Here is a 19,845-nt window from a genome sequence, read left to right as displayed (position 1 = left end):
CACAGAGGTTAGACTGACTGGTTTGTAATTTCCTGGTCTATCCCTTCCCTTTTTTAATAATGGGACAACGTTAGCAGTCCATCTGTCCTCTGGCACCTCACCTGTGGCCAGAGAGGATTTGAAAATTACTGCCAGAGCCCCATATATTTCTTCGCTTGCCTCCCTCAACAGCCTGGGATACATCTCACCTGGGCCTGTGGATTTTAAGGCTGCTAAACCTACTAGCTCCTCCTCTCTCTCAATGTTAATTTCCTCGAATATTTCACCCTGATATCTATATCTGCGTCGTCCTTTTCCATTGTGAAGACCGATGCAAAGTATTCATTGAGGACTGTACCCACATCTTCCAGGTCCACCACAGATGGTCTATGGTCCCTAATTGGCCCAACTCTTTCCCTAGTTATTCTCTTGCTCTTTGTATATTTAAAAAACACCTTTTGGGTTTTCCTTTATTCTACCCACCAATGCTTTCTCATGCACTCTCTTAGCTTTCCTAATTTCCTTTTTAAGTTCCCCCCTGCACTTTTTATACTCCTCTAGGGACTCTTCTGTATTCAGCCCCCGGTGTCTGCCATAAGCTTCTCTTTTTTCGTAATCCTAACCTTTATGTCCTTTGGCATCCAGGGTTCTCAGGACTCTCCCCCCTCCACCCCTTCTATGGGAACATATTTGCCCTGTACTCTCGCAATTTCCTCCTTGAATGCCTCCCACTGCTGACACAGTTTTATCTGCAAGTAGCTTCTCCCGGTCCAGTTGGGCTGAATCGATCTCATCTTAGCAAAATTCGCCTTTTCCCAGTTTAGAACTTTTATTCCCGGCCCAACCTTATCGTTTTCCATAACTATCCAAAATCTAACTGAGTCATGGCCACGATCTTCAAAATGCGCCCCTACTGATACTCCTTCCACCTGCCTGGACTCATTTCCAAATATTAGGCCCAGAACTGTCCCCTCCTTTGTTGGGCTTTCTACTTACTGGATAAAAATGTTCCCCTGGATGCAACTTAAGAATTTGCAAATAGCTGGGGCCCCAGCACTGATCCTTGCTGCACTCCACTAGTCACTGCCTGCCAACTTGAAAAAGCCCCATTTATGCCCACTCTGTTTTCTATCCGTTAACTAATCCTCTAACCATGCTAATATATCACCCCGAGCTCCACGAGCCTTTACCTTGCCTATTAACCTTTTGTGTGCCACCTTATGGAATGCTTTTTGGAAATCCAGGTATACTACATCTACTGGTTCCCCTTTATCTACCTTACTAGTTACATACACAAAAAAAACTCTAATAAATTTATCAAACAGGATTTCCCCTTAGTAAAACCATGCTGACTAGTTCTAATTATACTATGCTTTTCTAAGTGCATTGTTGAGACTTTCTTAATAATAGATTCCAGCATTTTCCCAACGCCTGATGTTCGGCTAACTGGCCTGTAGCTCACTGTTTCCTCTCTCCCTCCTTTCTTCAGCTCCCTTTGAAATTGCCTCCAACTGGGACCACGAAATTGGCTAACTGCACTTTTGATTTCAGAACTGAGGAAGATGCAGGGAAGTGTAGGGTGGGGAATTGAAGCTTACAGGAGTGGGTGATTAAGCTGAATTAGGGTTATAGCACTCACAGCCTGAATATATTCCCATTCTCTGAAATGGCCTAGCAAGCCACTCAGTTGCTCACTGCCACCTACTCAAGGGCAAATAGGGATGGGTATTAAATGCTGGCCTTGTTGGCAGTGCTTACATCTGAAGAATTAATATAAAAAAACAGAGTCTGAGCATCTAATGATTTTGCTGAACTTGAGTGACTCGTGTTTTATAAGCCAGCACCAAATAAGATGAAAAGCCTGTGGTACAGTCAATAATGTGTGTGTGTGTTTGACAGAAATCCTGATTGGGAGTGTTAAGATCAGCAATAATCCCTGGCTCTGTTACCAAGAGACCATCCAATGGGACGACATTCAGGACAAGAAAAACAGGATCCCTTTTGTAGGACCAGTGGACACGAACCGACCCAAGCAGTGTGAGTATATCCTCGGTGAACTGGGGGGAAATTAAAAGTTCCACAACATGTCCATGTGGTGTCAGAGGTGTTACTGAGGGCTATATGCAATGTCTTAATGCTGTTTCTGTTATCTGTCCCTCTCCCTCAGGTGGCAGCTGCAGTCCTGCCTGTGAGTCAGGATCATGCTGGGGCTCAGGTCCCGAATATTGCCAGATATGTGAGTGATTATCCAATAATTTATTTATATTCCTATCACACTGCAACCTGAGTGAAAACCATACAGTTCTATCTGTTCAAATCCTTGCCAATCTTTGCAAGTGAGCATTTCTGAGCTTTGTTGCAGCACCAGAGACACTGACTTCAGTAGTTTGACTGATCCATGTAGGAGTGAGAGTGAGGGCTGCTGCATCAGGGCTCTCTCTGGTTGGGCAGTGGGCGACATACTGTCCCAGTGACTCTCTACCTGCTCCCACACCAAATATCCTGCCTGAACAGATGGACGGTGTGAGTGGCCTCATGCCAACCTTCTCCCGGGGATTAGTGACACTAAACTCAGGGTGGAGATTGACATTTCTCCCATGTTCTGGTTTGCTGAGGTCACTGGGAGTTGTTGTTTGGGTTGGGAGAAGGGAGGGGGAGCCCCGTTATGCCTGTGCATGTGGCCCTGCAATGCACTGGTACCACAGAATGTTTGCACACTACGCTTTTCTGTGTTTCAGTGACTCGCAAGATCTGTGCCCCCGAGTGCCTGACTCGGTGTAAAGGACGAGACCCAACTGATTGTTGCCACAGCCAGTGTGCAGCGGGCTGCACTGGACCGAAGGACACTGACTGCCTGGTACGTACACGCCCGGAGATCACAGCATAAACAGCGGATAGAATTCAGCAAAAGTTTGGACTCATTCAGAGGAAAGCTGCGGTGGTTTGGTCGCTTCCTTTTCTGGGGGAGCTGTATAGCAATCCGCAGACTGATTAACATTTTAACAGGTCGCGGCATGTGCACTGCTTCCATGGCCGTAACTCATCTTTATACCAGCGATAGACTGGTTAGTGCTGTATGCTGGGAGGGTTTTAAAGGCTCACACAAACTGTATGATGGCGGAGAGAGGAATAGGGGCCACCCACAACTGGACGTCAAATCATACATCAGAGCTGGAGCTCCAGTCTGCCCTGGTTGGTATCATTTGGAGCTCCGCTGTCTCCTGGCCGGGACTGTCTGACCCAGAAGTGGGGCTGCAACCAATGAGTCAAGGGAGCGGTGTGTGAGATAAAGAAATTTAAGGAATTTTTTTTTTTTTAAATTCTTATCTCTTTAGCCCTGCAGCCCTGTCCTGGGTGTTGTAGTCTGCATTAGCTCCGTTAGTATTTCTCTGGTGCGTGGCTGATCTGACTCTTCTCCTCCAGGCCTGTTACCATTTCAGCAACGGTGGAACGTGTCGGGGGGATTGTCCACCACTCAACATCTACAATGCTCACACCTATCAGATGGAGCCCAATCCCGATGGAACGTACATTTTTGGAGCCAGCTGTGTCAAAAAGTGTCCACGTAAGATCCTGCTGCAACTTTCCTGTGTTTTTAATTCCTTCCTTATTCCTCAAAGTTTATCTCTGACCCTGTTGTAATGTATCTTCTCTCCACCTGCTCCCTCTCTTTTTCCACCTTCCTCTCTCCTGCCTTGTTTTCACTCTCACAGGCAATTACTTAGCGAATAATGTGGGCTCGTGCACTCTGAACTGTCCAAACGACACCAAAGAAGTGAACAGGGGGGATGAACAGAAATGTGAGAAGTGCAATGCCCCCTGTCCAAAAGGTCAGTATTGAGTCAGGAGAGGTGAGGGTAACAGCTCCTGCTGTGTGCACGAATGGGGGTATGGGGCGAGGGATGGTGGGATAAGACTTTTTTTTCTTTATTCTTACATGGCAAGGCCAGCATTTGTTGCCCATCCCTAACTGCCCCTGAACAGACCTTGCTAGGTCATTTCAGAGGGCAGTTAAGAGTCAATCACTTGCTGAGAGTCTGGAGTCACATGTAGGCCAGACCAGGTGAAGATGGGAGATTTCTTTCCCAAAAGGATATTAGTCAACAATTGGTGATAGTTTCATGGTCACCGTTACTGAGATGAGCTTTATATTGACTGCCATGGCGGGATTTGAACCTATGTCCCTAGAGCATTTGCCTGGGTGTCTGGATTACTAGTCCAGCGACATTACCACTATGCCTCCGTCTCCCCCATGGTAGTCCTAAAGATTCATTAATTTCTCCAACTGTTGAGTGCGGGGAGACCTGTGATTCCTGTGGGCTGCGACTCTGGTTTTGGAAGTGATGTGTATAAATGGGCCCAGATTTAGCGCTTGTTACTTTGAATGGTGAGGATGAGCATGGGTTCATTCATAATGCATATTCCTGGCCCTGAGCTAAGACGGGGTCTGGATCCTACCCTATAGGCAGATTCAGACTGGAACTGACCCCCTCCAGCTTCATTGGGAAACCTGATTTCACAGAATCTCGCAGTGCAGAAGAGGCCCTTCGGCCCATCGAGTCTGCACCGATACGTGAGAAACACCTGACCTACTCACCCGATCCCATTTACCAGCACTTGGCCCATTGCCTTGAATGTTATGATGTGCCAAGTGCTCATCCAGGTACTTTTTAAAGGATGTGAGGCAATCCGCCTCCACCACCCTCCCAGGCAGTGCATTCCAGACAATCCCCCATTGGCTGGGTGTGTGCAAGAGCCAGTTTCAACAGGTGTATGAACAAGACCTCTGTTGAGTTGGAGTTTGATTTTCTGGACACAAGCCAATATGATTTGTGTGTTTGAAGTTGTCTAGTGCTGGCTGCTTCTCTGCTTATTCCTCACTAAGTTGTCTCTTGCAGTGTGTAACGGCTTGGGTGTAAACAGTCTGAAGGGCGTGCGGGCCGTGAACTCTAACAACATCAATTCCTTCACTGGCTGCACTAAGATCTTCGGAAGCTTGGTGTTTCTTGCCAAGACCTTCTTTGGGTGAGTGCTGCCCACTGTCAACCCTGATCCCCCCCCTCTAATTACATTCTCTGGCTCTGCATATCCACATGCTCACTCCAGTCATGAGCTGCTCAAACACACGCTTTTCCTTTAGTGTAGATCTTCCAAGATCTTGCATGGTTTGGATTAACTTAAACATGCATCAGGGAATTGTGGCACAGTTATTTTCCAGTGTGTGTTTGCAGTGTACGAGTTATCCTGTCTTGCACGAGGAGCATTTGAAAATCTAACTCAAAGCTCCTCCCAATGCTATGGTTTCACACAATTTACACCCGTAATCTCCTCTCTCTGGTGAAGACCAGGTGATGTCATGAGTCAGGCATCGTCGGTCAGCCCTGGTTCCCAGCTTCAGATCCAGCCGACAGAGATGCTGAGGATCTCTCTGGCTGTAGGACCGTGGAACCATAGAAAAGTTACAGCACAGAAGGAGGCCATTCAGCCCACCTTGTCCATGTATGGGAACTATTTTGTCTACAACCTCATCTGACCAGCTCTCCTACCCACACCCTGAGAGACATCTCCAGTACTGTTCCTCAGTTCTGCACTAGCTAACCCCTTTACCGAACAGAAGGTAAGGAGTTTGCAGACTGTGACTGAAGGGCGTACAATGTGAGTGAAGGTGCTTCACCTTTGACACGTGACTTTCCAGCTCGAGGCTGGCTGATACTGATTCTGTTCAGTCCTTCTCACTGTCATGCCCCATCACATGAGTACACCTCATTGAAGCTTCCAGTGTCCCCCACAGTCCAATTTTCTGCTGACACCCACTATCGAATATACATGTTAAGAAGAGCCCCTTGCTGGAGGGACATGGGAAGAGGGGGAACCGACAGAGGAAGCAGAATATTTCAATGTTAATGCAGTGGAGCTTGTCACTTTCTTGGTGGTCTGAGGGTTTATTTTTTGCCTTTTCAGTGACCCAGCTGCGAAGATCCCACCCCTGGACCCAAGGAAGCTGCAGGTCTTTGGTCCTTTGACAGAAATCACAGGTATGGACTCTGCACCCAAGTCTTGAGTCTCAGTCAGGTTGTTATAACTAGCCCTGTGTTTAACTGAGTTCCTGCCCCTCTGGTCAAATGCTATAGCTTCATGGAAGTTTGAGCACAGAAGGAGGCCACTCAACCCATAATACCTTTGCTGCTACTAACCCCACACCAGAACTATCTGTAACCCCTTTCCTGCCCTACCCCCAAACCCTTCACTATTTTACATCGTGTTTCTCTAATTATTTGCTGATAGTCTGAGACTGACTCGGAGCAGCAACCCTGTGTGATAATGCCACCATATTTTGTATGAGAAGCAATGTCTCCCCTCCCACTTTCATAGAGTCATAGAAGGAGGCCATTTGGCCCATCCTTCCTGTGGTAGCTCTTTGAAAGATCTCTTTAATTAGTCCCACTTCCCTGCTTTTTCCCCATCGCCGTACAATTTTTCCCTTTCAAGTATTTATCTCATTTCCTTTGAAAGTTACTGTTGGATTTACTTCCATCGCCCATACAGGCAGCACATTCCAGATCATTGTAACTTGCTGTGTTCAAATAATGTTTCCTCAATTCCCCTCTGGTTCCTTGTCAATGACATAAATCTGTAGTTACTGACCTTTCAGCCACTGGAAACAGTTTCTTCTTATTTACTCTATCGAAACTGTTCATGATTTTGAAAACCTCTATTAAACCTCCCCTTACCTTTTTCTGTTTGAAGGAGAACAATCCCAGCTTCTCCAGTCTCAACATGTAATCGAAGTCCCTCATTCCTGGTACCATTCTAGTAAACCACCTCGATACCCCCTCCAAGACCCTGACATCCTTCCTAAAAGGTGATGCACAGAATTGAGCGCAATACTCCAGCTGTGACCCTTTGTGCTAACCCTGAGTTGATCCCCTTCTTACAAATTCACTACCCAGTGGAATGAACCTTTCTCAATTTAGACTCTCAAACCCTTTCAAAACTTAGAATACTCTGATAAGATGTCTCTTCACTGTCTCTGCCCGAGTGAATAAAACCTAATCTTTCAAGTCTCAACACTAACCCATCCTCAACCATGCATTTACAGATCTGTGTACCTGCCACCCAGCCCCTGGTCTGTGCATGTGCAGTATCATTAATGTGTTTTAATCCGATTTCTCTGGATCTGCAGGGTATTTATATGTCGAAGCCTGGCCACAGAATTTTACTGATCTAAGTGTATTTGAGAATCTTACTGTCATCAGAGGACGAGTGTTGTACAGGTGCGATTCACCTTGATCAATCTCTGCATTCATGCCAATCCTCATGCTCACACCCAGTCCACACCAATCACTGTGCACACGCCGCGCTCACACCAATCACCAAGCTCCGGCAGGCGGCGGTGCACACGGCGAGCTCCTGTCCCGGCAGCGGTGTACGCGGTGAGCTCCCATCCCAGCGTCGATGCACGCGGCGAGCTCCCGTCCCAGCGTCGATGCACGCGGCGCGCTCCCGTCCCGGCGTCGATGCACGCGGCGAGCTCCTGTCCTGGCGGCGGTGTACGCGGCGAGCTCCCGTCCCAGCGTCGATGCACGCGGCGAGCTCCCGTCCCAGCGTCGATGCACGCGGCGAGCTCCCGTCCCAGCGTCGATGCACGCGGCGAGCTCCCGTCCCAGCGTCGATGCACGCGGCGCGCTCCCGTCCCAGCGTCGATGCACGCGGCGCGCTCCCGTCCCAGCGTCGATGCACGCGGCGCGCTCCCGTCCCAGCGTCGATGCACGCGGCGCGCTCCCGTCCCAGCGTCGATGCACGCGGCGAGCTCCCGTCCCAGCGTCGATGCACGCGGCGAGTTCCCGTCCCAGCGTCGATGCACGCGGCGAGCTCCCGTCCCAGCGTCGATGCACGCGGCGAGCTCCCGTCCCAGCGTCGATGCACGCGGCGAGCTCCCGTCCCGGCGGCGGTGCACACGGCGCGCTCCCGTCCCAGCGGCGGTGCACGCGGCGCGCTCCCGTCCCAGCGGCGGCGCACTCCGGCTGCTGGCCCCCACCCTGCATTTACGCTTGCATTAATTGCTGCACATTAATTACTACACTTAGACTGGAGGGAGTTATTGCAAAAATCCCATAATTTAACAACTCGAAGTATTCAAGACAGTTTGTTAATTGGTTTTGAATTTTGATTTGGTTCCTTCTCTGTTTACAGAGGTGCTTATGCATTATTAGTGCAGAATCTCCAGATACAATCCCTGGGATTTCGGTCTCTGAAAGATATCAGTAATGGGCTGGTGCTCATTCATCAGAATCCTAACCTCTGCTACGTCGGCTCCATTCCCTGGAACCAGCTGTTTAAGGAGGAAAGTCAGGAGGCATTGATAACGGCCAACAAACCACAGGACGTGTGCAGTAAGTAGGAACATCTACTGGCCAAGTTGTCCAATCACGTTACGCTGGCTCCTGAATCCTTTGTGGCAAAATCAGTAAAAGAAATAGAAACAAGTGAAGCTCTTGCTTATATTTTTCCATTCAGTATAAATAGATTGTCTTTATTGGGTGTCAGTGATGTTGCTGAGAGTTGAAGGTTTTCCTGTAATCTCCTCCAGCCCCACGAACCTCTGAGATGTCTGCGTTTCCCTAATTCTGGCCTCTTGAGTATCCCCTAATTTAATCGCTTCTTGTTGGCTACACCTTCGGTTGCCTAGGCCCCGAGCTCTGGAATTCTTCCGCCTCTTGATCTTGCTTTCCTCCATCAAGACACTTCTTAAAACCTGCCGCTGACCAAGTTTTTTGTCATCTGACCTAATATCATCTTATATGGCTTGATGGCATGCTTTGTTTCATAATATTCCAGTGAAAAGCCTTGGGAGGTTTCATTACGCTAAAGGCTCTATCTAAATATAAATTGTTGTTGTTACGTTGTTGTTGCACTTGACAATATGAAAGTTGACTGAAATGGTCAATAATTTGGTAAGGATAGAAACACTGGCCAGTGTGGTTCTGATATCGTTAATACTCAGCTTTGGTTATGTTTATTTATTGAGGACTAGTTAGTGTTGGGTATGGAGTCCAGACAATGTTGTTTGAGTGATCTATACGCAGTAAGTCCCCGGATTAAGTTGCCTGTTTTAAGTCATTCCGCTTTAATGTCGATCAGTTAATGGGGCCTGTATTCACATTTAGTGTTGCGAGTTTTCGTTTTAAAATCATTTGGCACCCTTCTAAAAATTCTTTCACAGGATGTTAGCGTTGCTGGCTGGGCCAGTATTTATTGCCCATCCCTAGTTGCCCTTGAGAAGGTGGTGGTGAGCTGCCTTCTTGAACCGCTGCAGTCCATGTGGTGTAGGTACACCCACAATGCTGTTAGGGAGGAAGCTCCAGGATTTTGACCCAGCGACAGTGAAGGAACGACGATGTATCTCCCAAGTCAGGTTGTGTGGCTTGGAGGGGGACTTGCTGGTGGTGGTGTTCCCACGCATCTGCTGCCCTTGTCCTTCTAGGTGGTAGAGGTTGCAAGTTTGGAAGGTGCTCAATCAGTGCTATTTTGAAGTTGGCCTTTGCTGCTCCGTGTCACCGCCCCCCTCTCACCGCTGGCCCTCCAGTCTGCTGCCTCTCCCATCCCCTGACCCTCCCTCTCGCTGCCAGCTCTCTGGTGTGCGGCATCTGCCGCTCCCTGATTCTCCCTCTCGCCGTGTCTCCAGCTCAGCACTTGGAAGTTGAAGCTGCTCTTCCTGCCTTTTGCTGCTCACCCCCAGAGCCCTCGCTCACAGCAAGGGGGTCAGGCAAGTGGAAGAGGCAAGGAGCAGGAGGTTTGGAGAGAGAAAGAGTCAGCAGCGACTGGGACGGTCAGAGAGAGGCAGAGACTGTGCACCGGAGGACCTGCAGCGACGGGGAGAGTCAGCGAGCAGCAGAGGCCGCAAACCGGAGGGTTGGGGAGCAGTATGCCTGGTGAGTGAGAGGTTCGGCAAGCAGGATTGGCACGAGCAGGAGAGGCACGAACAGGAGAGGCAACGAGTGAGAGGTAAATAGAAAGTTAATAGTTATTTCATTTGCCAATATAGGAATTTAACAATGTAAAGTATTTCAACTTACAGGGTATAATGTTTTAATGTTTTTTTTACTGATGGGAAATGTCCTACAGAGAAAAATCTGATTCACTTAAAGCTGTTTCACTTAAAGTTGCACTTTTCAGGAAGCAACCCCAACTTTCATTGAGGACCTACTGTATATAAGAGATCAAAATTTCCATCTCAGTCACTCCTGTCTGGTACTGTATAGCCGGTGGCTGTCTCAGTGTTAGTTCCTGTACATGTACAGTACACACAGTGGGATAAAGGAAATGATTCATTCCATAGGCACTGTACAGCCCAGGTGTTTGTGGTGTCAGCAGAGCTGTGAAGAAACCTGGAGTTCCTCTCACCTGGCCACAAGTCAAAGTTCTGTCTGATTTTTGCCTCTGACTTCCTTTTCCTTGCAGAAGCTGAAGGGAGTATCTGCAACAGCCTGTGCACAAACAGCACCTGTTGGGGCCCAGGACCCACAAACTGCATCTCCTGCATAAAGTTCTTCCGAGGCCGGGAGTGTGTGGAATCGTGCAACTTATACGAGGGGTAGGAGTGCGTTAACTAAATGCGACGGGGTTGGGGGGGGGGTGGTTGAGTGGGAGGCTATAGGTGGAGTGGTATGAGGGTGTTTGGGGAGAGAAGTGACTCAGGATAAGAGTCTGGCTGCTTTCTTAACTGATGCTTTGTTTTTCTTTGTTCCAGGGTGGTGAGGGAGTATCTTCATGAGTCGTCTTGTATTCAGTGTCACAAGGAGTGCCTCCCACAGAGCAAAAACCTGAGCTGCAGCGGAATGGTAAAGAATCTCCTGGCATCTGCCTGTGGAACAGTTTGACTGCTTGCTTCACAGACCAGTGGCTGTACAGTCACAAACCTGTTAACAGTCCAAGCTTATGCTGTCTGCATGGTCAGTAAGGCATGGCCCTCAGTCATGGCTGATTAGGAGTAATTGGCGAGGAGGAATTGGGTGCAGAGAAGGTGTTCCTGGGCAGGGAGTGAGTAAAAAAAGGAAAGGAGTAGAGGGGTTAGGGAGAATGGGAGAACTGTCGAGTTGGAAAAAGTCCCTGTACCTTTCCTTTGTAAACTGGGTACTGCCTTCAGTGTGAGGTGAAATCCTCATTTATATGCTAGCTTTGGTGTGAGGCAGTAGGTGTGAATGCTCAGCCTGATTTGGGGAGCAAGCAGTATGATGGTGGGAAGGGTCTTGAAAAGGCCCGCCAACTGACTTGCAGACGGCCTGTGTGCTGTGACTGTGCTCAGTGTCTTCCCCAGTGGCCAGTCATCATGTGCGTGTCCTCACACACACCTCGTTTAACAACACAGCTGCTTTGCGGGACATCAAATGAGGGGACGGCGGGTAGTCACCTCTGTTTGTGAGGGGTTCAGTTTCACGTCCCCGCAGTCTTCTCTGACTTCTTTCCACCCGCACACACTGTGCTTTGCCCCCATGTGCAGTCTCTTATATTTGAGCGGTCACAACTCTTTAAATTTCAGTTGCAGGACTGATTTTCTGCATCTTCCTTTTAGTGAGCAGCAGCACAAGGTCAGAGCTGTACCCAGATTTCATGCCAATTATTTAGTACAGTTGACCTTTGCCCTGTGACCCTGGTGCACTAAAGGCTCGATTTGCCTTAGTTACCGGACATTCCTGCTGCAGATGTTACAGAAACCAAACTGGGTTTAAATATTGGGAGGAGACTCCACCATGAAGACATCACAACTGCACACTCGCATTTTTCTCACACCTAACCTGAGGTCCTGAAGCCAGTTGTAAAATTAGCTAATGCAGCACAAATCTCATGAACTTCCACAGCAATGCCTTGATTTTAAAATTCTTATTCTCCTGTCCAAGGCTAGCGTTGCTTTGTTTCCTTCTCAATACCCTCCAGCCCTACAACCTCAAACCTCCATGCTCCTCCATTTCTGGCCTATGTCTGGTTTCCATTGCCCCACCATTGGTGTCCACACCTTCAGATGCTGAGACCCTAAGCTCTAGAATTCTCTCCCTAAACCCCTTAAGACACTCCTCAAGGTGCCTTAAATACCTCTTGGCTAAGCATTTTTGTAACCTGCCCTAATATCTCTGTATGTGGCTCAGTGCCAATATTTGTCTGAATATGCTGCTGTGAAGTATTTTGGAACATGTTACTACCATCAAGGTGCTATATAAATGCAACTGTGGCTCAGCTGCTAACTATCTAAATGAGGCATTGTTATGACACGACAGATGATGTGTCTCAAACGGATCAAATCCATGAGGGAAACTTGATCACGCAGTCACAATTTGTATTTTATTTCGAGATGTGTGCCCTGAATTCAGTGGTAATAAGTCCACCAAGACTTAAGATTTTTTTTAGAAAACTAAATTAAACATTTATTAACAAGAGAAAAGATTTCAAGCACATACATAGGTCTACAAATTACTACTGTAATAACTCCTAAAACCCCTAATTAATCTGGCTTCCAGTTACACCCCCGTTAAGGCAATGGTTAAAAAAAAACTGATTTAAATAGATGCAAGTTAACACAATACCCTGGACAGTAGAATTCAAAGTGGCTTTTCCTAGCTTCGGTTTCTGTAGACAGCAGGCTTAATGCACAAATACCGGAGGCTTCTCACACTTCTGGTAGATCTTATAATGCCTTCCCCTGACACAGAGCGTCATTCTCCTTTATACCTATTTCTCCCTTTTAATGCAAATCCCATTGTTTCCATTTGTCTTTGGAACTTTACCTTTCTCATAATATAAATCATTTCATGGTGAAATATTGATAATATATTGATAATAAATTGATAATAGTAACCCTTGGGAAAAATAAACACACTGCTTGGCCTAGCTTCTCTGGCTAGGTGTAAACATCCTACCAGCTCTTTGAAATTCAAGCCACCCTAAATTATCTAAAAATGCAAATTCTCCTCACCTCATTTCCTAAGACTTCAGCCATGTTTATGTATTTGGCATTTCAAACCTAGCTTCTTTTGATGAGTTAAAGCCTTCAGACCAGCTGTCTCCAACTCAATTAAATCACGCACACGCAAACTATCCAAAAACACTATTAACCTATTTTTACAGTAAATCACAATAATGTTATGAGAATTATTATACTTTCGTGACAGATATTACCTTTCTATCTTTGCCTGGTTGAGTTAATTGAGCTCAGCATGGAAGGACTAGGGAGCCTTGTGCAGAGGCTCAAATGGTGTTGATCTTATTTCTTTTCACCATTAGGAAGATGATGACTGCGTGGAGTGTGCTCATTACAAGGATGGTACGCACTGTGTGGAGAAATGTCCAAGTGGGTTACACGGGCATATCTGGAAATATGCCGATGAAAATGGCCTCTGTCAGCTGTGTCCAACAAACTGCAGTCATTCGTGAGTAAATAGCAACTGCTGAATCAGTGAGAGCTTCAGTAATTCCTCTCCCAGTTTGTGTTTTCTCTAAAATATTTTGTTTTATGTCTTCAGATGTACAACTGATGATGTTGGATGCCCTGAGGAGCCCATTCACAGGTAGCAACACTGCTTTAATCACCTCACCCCTAACGGGCTGACTCAGTCTCTCCGTTAACATAGTCAGCGTTAGAAGTGAACAGAGTAAACACTCACACTTCCAACATCAACATTCAAACCATCTGGGAACGTGTTCCATGAGCTAAATTCCAGCGCAGCATTAGCCGTTTACACTGCCGGACAATTCATACCAACTAAATAATTATATATTTTTCTTTTTTTGAGAAGAGATTTCAAATGATATTTATAGTTGTGGCTGTTATCAAAAGCCAGGCAAGTTGGCAGTCCATTCCAAGACTGATCTGCAATACCGGTCAGTCTATTCCAAGACTCATCTGCAATACCGGTCTTCGAGGCTGAGTCTGAGTCCAAATTCCAGGTGAAGTTGAGTTTTTCCCAAGGATGACAGTAATGTCAGCCTGGGTTTTCTCTATTACTCGTTGTGACCACTGCTGCATTGGCACAGCTTACAGACTGATGCTAAACCCTGAGATTGGGTGGGAGGGAGAAGGCCTCTGCCTGGCCCCCGGAGCCCCAGTTCCTGCTGGTTTTAACCAAACTGAAACCCAGACTCTCATTAATGAGATAAAAACAAAAAACTGCGGATGCTGGAAATCCAAAACAAAAACAGAAATACCTGGAAAAACTCAGCAGGTCTGGCAGCATCGGCGGAGAAGAACAAAGTTGACGTTTCGAGTCCTCATGACCCTTCAACAGAACTAAGTAGAAATAGGAAAGGGGTGAAATATAAGCTGGTTTGGGGGGGTGGGGTGGGGGGGGTGGTGTGGTTGTTGGGACAAGCAAGCAGTGATAGGAGGAGATAACCAAAAGATGTCACAGACAAAAGAACAAAGAGGTGTTGATGGTGGTGATATTATCTAAAAGAATGTGCTAATTAAGATTGGAGAACAGGACGAGCAAGATAGCTCTAGTGGGGGTGGGGTGTAATAAACCATGGGTGGAATACATTTAAAAATAATGGGAATAGATGGGAAAAGAAAAATCTATATAAATTATTGGAAAAAACAAAAGGGAGGGGGAAGAAACGGAAAGTGGGTGGGGATGGAGGAGGGAGTTCAAGATCTAAAGTTGTTGAACTCAATATTCAGTCCGGAAGGCTGTAAAGTGCCTAGTCGGAAGATGAGGTGCTGTTCCTCATAGTTTGCGCAATCTGGATGCTGCCAGACCAGCTGAGTTTTTCCAGGTATTTCTGTTTTTGTCCCAGACTCTCATTGTTTGGCTGCCTTGAGGCTAGCTATCAGCTAAATGAATATTTTATCCCAGGATAACAATGACTTATCCCACTGGATCAAGACCCAGCGGCTGAGGAAAACGTTTAATTGTACTTTATTACTTTATACAAAATTGGAAGGCAGAGCTGAACAAAATTCTTGCCATTGACATAGTGTGTAAATGATTGAGGACCCATTGAACTTCAAAATAGACTCTAATCTCTCAAATCCAGAACTCAGAAATCTGGGAGCATCAGTTGTTGGGAATTTTTTTTGCGCGTGCGTGCAACTCCTGGACTAGGCACTTGTGCTGCAATGTAACAGGAATTATCCCACCACAACATTGCCTTTTGGTGTGGCACTAAGAAAATTTAGAATCTCTGGCACCTGAATGAGGCCAGGAGGAGCAGATTGCCGTGTTTTTCAGATAAGCTTATATTAAGAAATGAAATAGCATCTTGAGTGATCAAAAGAAGCTCAGTCAACGGGTTAACCTTAGTGTTGAAAAATACATTATCCAGCCCATTGAACACAAGCTACCAGATTGTGGCAGTTAAATTTGTCATATTCCAAAATCTGAAACCCAGCCCATATTTGTGCTAGACCAGTTTACAGTAAAATACATCAATCAGGCCTGTCCAAGTTGCAGCGCACCATCCACATTGTGGCCCCCGAGGCTTCTGTACTTGGCCTGTCAAACCTGTTGGACATTATATATTTGAAAAATGCTGTTCTAGCAACCACAGGATGATTCCTCCCTGTATTTGCTGTTGATAGGCTCACCAGTGAGAACCAGGAGAACAAGGCAGCCGGAGTCAGGCTGGAGCAAGTCAGTGGAGACTGTGAGAGCGTGAGTGAGGGGGGAGAGAGAGTGAGTGAGTGAGGGGGGAGAGAGAGTGAGTGAGTGAGGGGGGAGAGAGAGTGAGTGAGGGGGGAGAGAGAGTGAGTGAGGGAGGAGAGAGAGTGAGTGAGGGAGGAGAGAGAGTGAGTGAGGGAGGAGAGAGAGTGAGTGAGGGAGGAGAGAGAGTGAGTGAGGGAGGAGAGAGAGTGAGTGAGGGAGGAGGGAGAGAGAGTGAGTGAGGGAGGGGGGAGAGAGAGAGTGAGTGAGGGAGGGGGGAGAGAGAGAGTGAGTGAGGGAGGGGGGAGAGAGTGAGTGAGTGAGAGAGGGGGGAGAGAGTGAGTGAGTGAGGGAGGGGGGAGAGAGAGAGTGTGAGGGGGGAGAGAGTGTGAGTGAGGGGGGAGAGAGTGAGTGAGTGAGGGGGGAGAGAGTGAGTGAGTGAGGGGGGAGAGAGAGAGTGAGTGAGGGGGGAGAGAGAGTGAGTGAGTGAGGGGGAGAGAGAGTGAGGGGGAGAGTGAGTGAGGGGGGAGAGAGAGTGAGTGAGTGAGGGGGGAGAGAGAGTGAGTGAGTGAGGGGGGAGAGAGAGTGAGTGAGGGGGGAGAGAGAGTGAGTGAGTGAGGGGGGAGAGAGAGTGAGGGGGGAGAGAGAGGGGGAGAGTGAGTGAAGGGGAGAGAGAGTGAGTGAGTGAGGGGGGAGAGAGTGAGTGAGGGAGGGGGAGAGTGAGTGAGGGAGAGTGAGTGAGTGGGGGGAGACAGGTGAGTGAGGGAGGGGGAGAGAGAGTGAGGGGGGAGACTGAGTGAGTGAGGGGGGAGGAGGAGTGAGGGGGAGAGACCAGTGAGTGAGTGAGGGGGGAGACAGTGAGTGAGTGAGGGGGGAGACAGTGAGTGAGTGAGGGGGGAGACAGTGTGAGTGAGTGAGTGAGGGAGACAGACTGAGTGAGTGAGGGGGGAGACAGAGTGAGTGAGGGAGGGGGGAGACAGACTGAGTGAGTGAGGGGGGAGACAGAGTGAGTGAGTGAGGGGGGAGACAGAGTGAGAGGGGGAGAGTGAGTGAGTGAGGGGGAGAGTGAGTGAGGAAGGGAGGGCGAGAGGGAGGGCGAGAGTGAGGGAGGGGGGAGAGTGAGTGAGGGAGGGGGGAGAGTGAGTGAGGGAGGGGGAGAGAGTGAGTGAGGGAGGGGGCAGGAGATGAGTGAGGGAGGGGGAGAGAGTGAGGGATGGGAGAGAGTGAGTGAGGGAGGGGGAGAGTGCGAGTGAGGGAGGGGGAGAGTGTGAGTGAGGGAGGGAGAGAGTGTGAGTGAGGGAGGGGGAGATTGTGAGTGAGGGAGGGGGAGATTGTGAGTGAGGGAGGGGGAGATTGTGAGTGAGGGAGGGGGAGATTGTGAGTGAGGGAGGGGGAGATTGTGAGTGAGGGAGGGGGATGAGAGTGAGCGAGGGAGGGGGATGAGAGTGAGCGAGGGAGGGGGATGAGAGTGAGCGAGGGAGGGGGATGAGAGTGAGCGAGGGAGGGGGATGAGAGTGAGCGAGGGAGGGGGATGAGAGTGAGCGAGGGAGGGGGATGAGAGTGAGTGAGGGGGATGAGAGTGAGCGAGGGAGGGGGAGAGTGTGAGCGAGTGAGGGGGAGAGTGTGAGCGAGTGAGGGGGAGAGTGTGAGCGAGGGAGGGGGAGAGTGTGAGTGAGGGATGGGGGAGAGCGAGGGGAAAGAGGGAGGGAAGGCGGGCGAGCAAGTGGGGAGAGGGAGGGAGGGCGAGCGAGCGAGGGGGGAGAGGGAGGGCGAGCGAGCGAGGGGGAGAGGGAGGGAGGGAGAGGGAGGGAGGGAGGACGAGCGAGGGGGCAGGGAGAAGGAGAGAGCGAGTGTGCGTGTGTGCAGGGGAGTGTCTATGTAAGTCTGGCGCACTCCCAGTCTCAGGGTGATCACTCACCCTTCCCCCTATCCCCACACAACAACAACAACATGCGCTCTCACTGGGTGAGTGTGTGACTGAGTGAGCTGGACACACACTCATCCTACTCAGCAGGTCTGGCAGCATCAGCGGAGAAGAAAAGAGTTGACGTTTCGAGTCCTCATGACCCTTCAACAGAACTGTTCTGTTGAAGGGTCATGAGGACTCGAAACATCAACTCTTTTCTTCTCCGCCGATGCTGCCAGACCTGCTGAGTTTTTCCAGGTAATTCTGTTTTTGTTTTGTTTTGAATTTCCAGCATCCGCAGTAGTTTTTTGTTTTACACACTCATCCTATCACATTCTAATACTCATCATTATTGCTCCTTTTTAATCAACCCATTGCTTTGATTTTTTTCTCACTCCTCAGTTTATTAAATGCTTGCTTAATATTGTGCCAAGGTTTATCTTTTGGAAACATGCTCGTCGGCCCCTTGAGTGAGAAAAATTTTGAAATGTGGCCCTGCACTTGGAATGGTTGGACAAGCCTGAAAGAAGTAAATGGGGAAATCACTTACAATCTACTAAAGAGAATCTTTACCATCACACATATCTTGGTTTTACCAAAGTTTTTGACTAACACCTGGAGATCAGATGAGAGTGTGTAATTAGTGAGTTCCCTGACTCCATGGGACCCACTTGAATGAGGGCTGGTCCTTGAAGGGTTGCGTCCATCTTTGACTGATCTCCCTGGTTCTCTCCTATGTAGCCAGTTGACCTCAGTGGTGGCTGGGATAGTGGGGATGCTACTCTTCATGGTCCTCGTGATACTCCTCATCGTCTGGTTTAAGCGCAAGAAACGACTGAAGCGGAAACATACAATGCTGAGACTCCTCGAGCAGAGGGAGGTGAGTGTTAACACAGCAAACTGGATCATGTGCTCCCTGATTGGGCAACTAGTGCAGCCCAGTGGGAATCACCGTCAGCCGGTAGCTTGAGTGAAAATCTCTGTCGGACACATTGAGAGATGCAGTGACCCATTTCAACTGTTCACAGGTTGCACCCAAACAAAACACGCGGTATAGAACCTTGGTGAGTCCACAGCTGGAGCACTGCGTGCAGTTCTGGTCACCACATTATAGGAAGGATGTGATTGCACTGGAGGGGGTGCAGAGGAGATTCACCAGGATGTTGTCTGGGATGAAACATTTAAGTTATGAAGAGAGGTTGGATATGAGTGAGGGAGGGGGGGAGAGAATGAGTGAGGGAGGGGGGAGAGAGAGGGAGTGAGGGAGGGGGGAGAGAATGAGTGAGGGAGGGGGAGAGAGAGGGAGTGAGGGAGGGGGAGAGAGAGTGAGTGAGGGAGGGGGGAGATTGAGGGAGAGGGGAGAGAGTGAGTGAGGGAAGGAAGGGGAAGAGAGAGTGAGTGAGGGAGGGGGAAGAGAGGGAGGAGGAGTGAGTGAGGGAGGGGAGAGAGGGAGTGAGTGAGGGAGGGGAGAGAGGGAGTGAGTGAGGGAGGGGAGAGGGAGTGAGTGAGGGAGGGGAGAGAGGGAGGGGAGAGAGGGAGTGAGGGAGGGGAGAGAGGGAGTGAGGGAGGGAGGGGAGAGAGGGAGTGAGGGAGGGAGGGGAAAGAGTGAGTGAGGGAGGGAGGGAGAGAGTGAGTGAGGGAGGGAGGGGAGAGAGTGAGTGAGGGAGGGAGGGGAGAGAGTGAGTGAGGGAGGGAGGGGAGAGAGTGAGTGAGGGAGGGAGGGGAGAGAGTGAGTGAGGGAGGGAGGGGAGAGAGTGAGTGAGGGAGGGAGGGGAGAGAGTGAGTGAGGGAGGGAGGGGAGAGAGTGAGTGAGGGAGGGAGGGGAGAGAGAGAGTGAGTGAGGGAGGGAGGGGAGAGAGAGAGTGAGTGAGTGAGGGAGGGGAGAGAGTGGTGAGGGAGGGGAGAGAGTGAGTGAGGGAGGGAGGGGGTGAGTGAGGGAGGGCTGCTCTCCGAGTGAGTGAGGGAGGGGGAGAGTGAGGGAGGGGAGAGAGTGTGAGGTGAGTGAGTGAGGGGAGAGCGTGAGTGAGGGAGGGATGGGGAAGAGAGAGTGAGGGAGGGATGGGGAAGAGAGAGGGAGGGAGGGAGGGGGGAGAGAGAGTGAGTGAGGGAGGGGGAGAGAGAGTGAGGGAGGGGGAGAGAGTGAGGGAGGGGGGAGAGTGAGTGAGTGAGGGAGAGAGGGGAGAGAGTGAGTGAGGGAGGGAGGGGAGAGAGTGAGGGAGGGAGGGGAGAGAATGAGGGAGGGGAGAGAGAATGAGTGAGGGAGGGAGAGTGAGTGAGTGAGGGAGGGGTCGAGAGAGTGAGTGAGGGAGGGAGGGGAGAGAGTGAGTGAGG

At 49.2% G+C, this 19,845-nt stretch overlaps 1 protein-coding gene across 2 annotated transcripts in view; it reads left to right on the top strand.

Moving 5' to 3' along the window:
• Window positions 1–19,845, top strand: part of erbb2 (erb-b2 receptor tyrosine kinase 2) — a 51,400-nt gene that overhangs the window by 17,003 nt on the left and 14,552 nt on the right. For both annotated transcript variants that reach the window (XM_078529524.1, XM_078529523.1), the window contains exons 4-17: window positions 1,879–2,016; window positions 2,147–2,215; window positions 2,718–2,836; window positions 3,403–3,544; window positions 3,693–3,809; window positions 4,878–5,004; window positions 5,941–6,014; window positions 7,163–7,253; window positions 8,173–8,372; window positions 10,441–10,573; window positions 10,730–10,820; window positions 13,255–13,400; window positions 13,494–13,538; window positions 18,256–18,394. In XM_078529524.1, the coding sequence (XP_078385650.1) occupies window positions 1,879–2,016; window positions 2,147–2,215; window positions 2,718–2,836; window positions 3,403–3,544; window positions 3,693–3,809; window positions 4,878–5,004; window positions 5,941–6,014; window positions 7,163–7,253; window positions 8,173–8,372; window positions 10,441–10,573; window positions 10,730–10,820; window positions 13,255–13,400; window positions 13,494–13,538; window positions 18,256–18,394 (1,631 nt within the window). The remainder of the gene's footprint in view (window positions 1–1,878; window positions 2,017–2,146; window positions 2,216–2,717; window positions 2,837–3,402; window positions 3,545–3,692; window positions 3,810–4,877; window positions 5,005–5,940; window positions 6,015–7,162; window positions 7,254–8,172; window positions 8,373–10,440; window positions 10,574–10,729; window positions 10,821–13,254; window positions 13,401–13,493; window positions 13,539–18,255; window positions 18,395–19,845) is intronic.

Source organism: Cetorhinus maximus, chromosome 25, assembly GCF_964194155.1.
Source record: "Cetorhinus maximus chromosome 25, sCetMax3.hap1.1, whole genome shotgun sequence".
Lineage (NCBI taxonomy): Eukaryota > Metazoa > Chordata > Chondrichthyes > Lamniformes > Cetorhinidae > Cetorhinus > Cetorhinus maximus.
The sequence above is the reverse complement of the archived record's forward strand: the minus strand, read 5'-3'. Positions and strand labels throughout refer to the sequence as shown.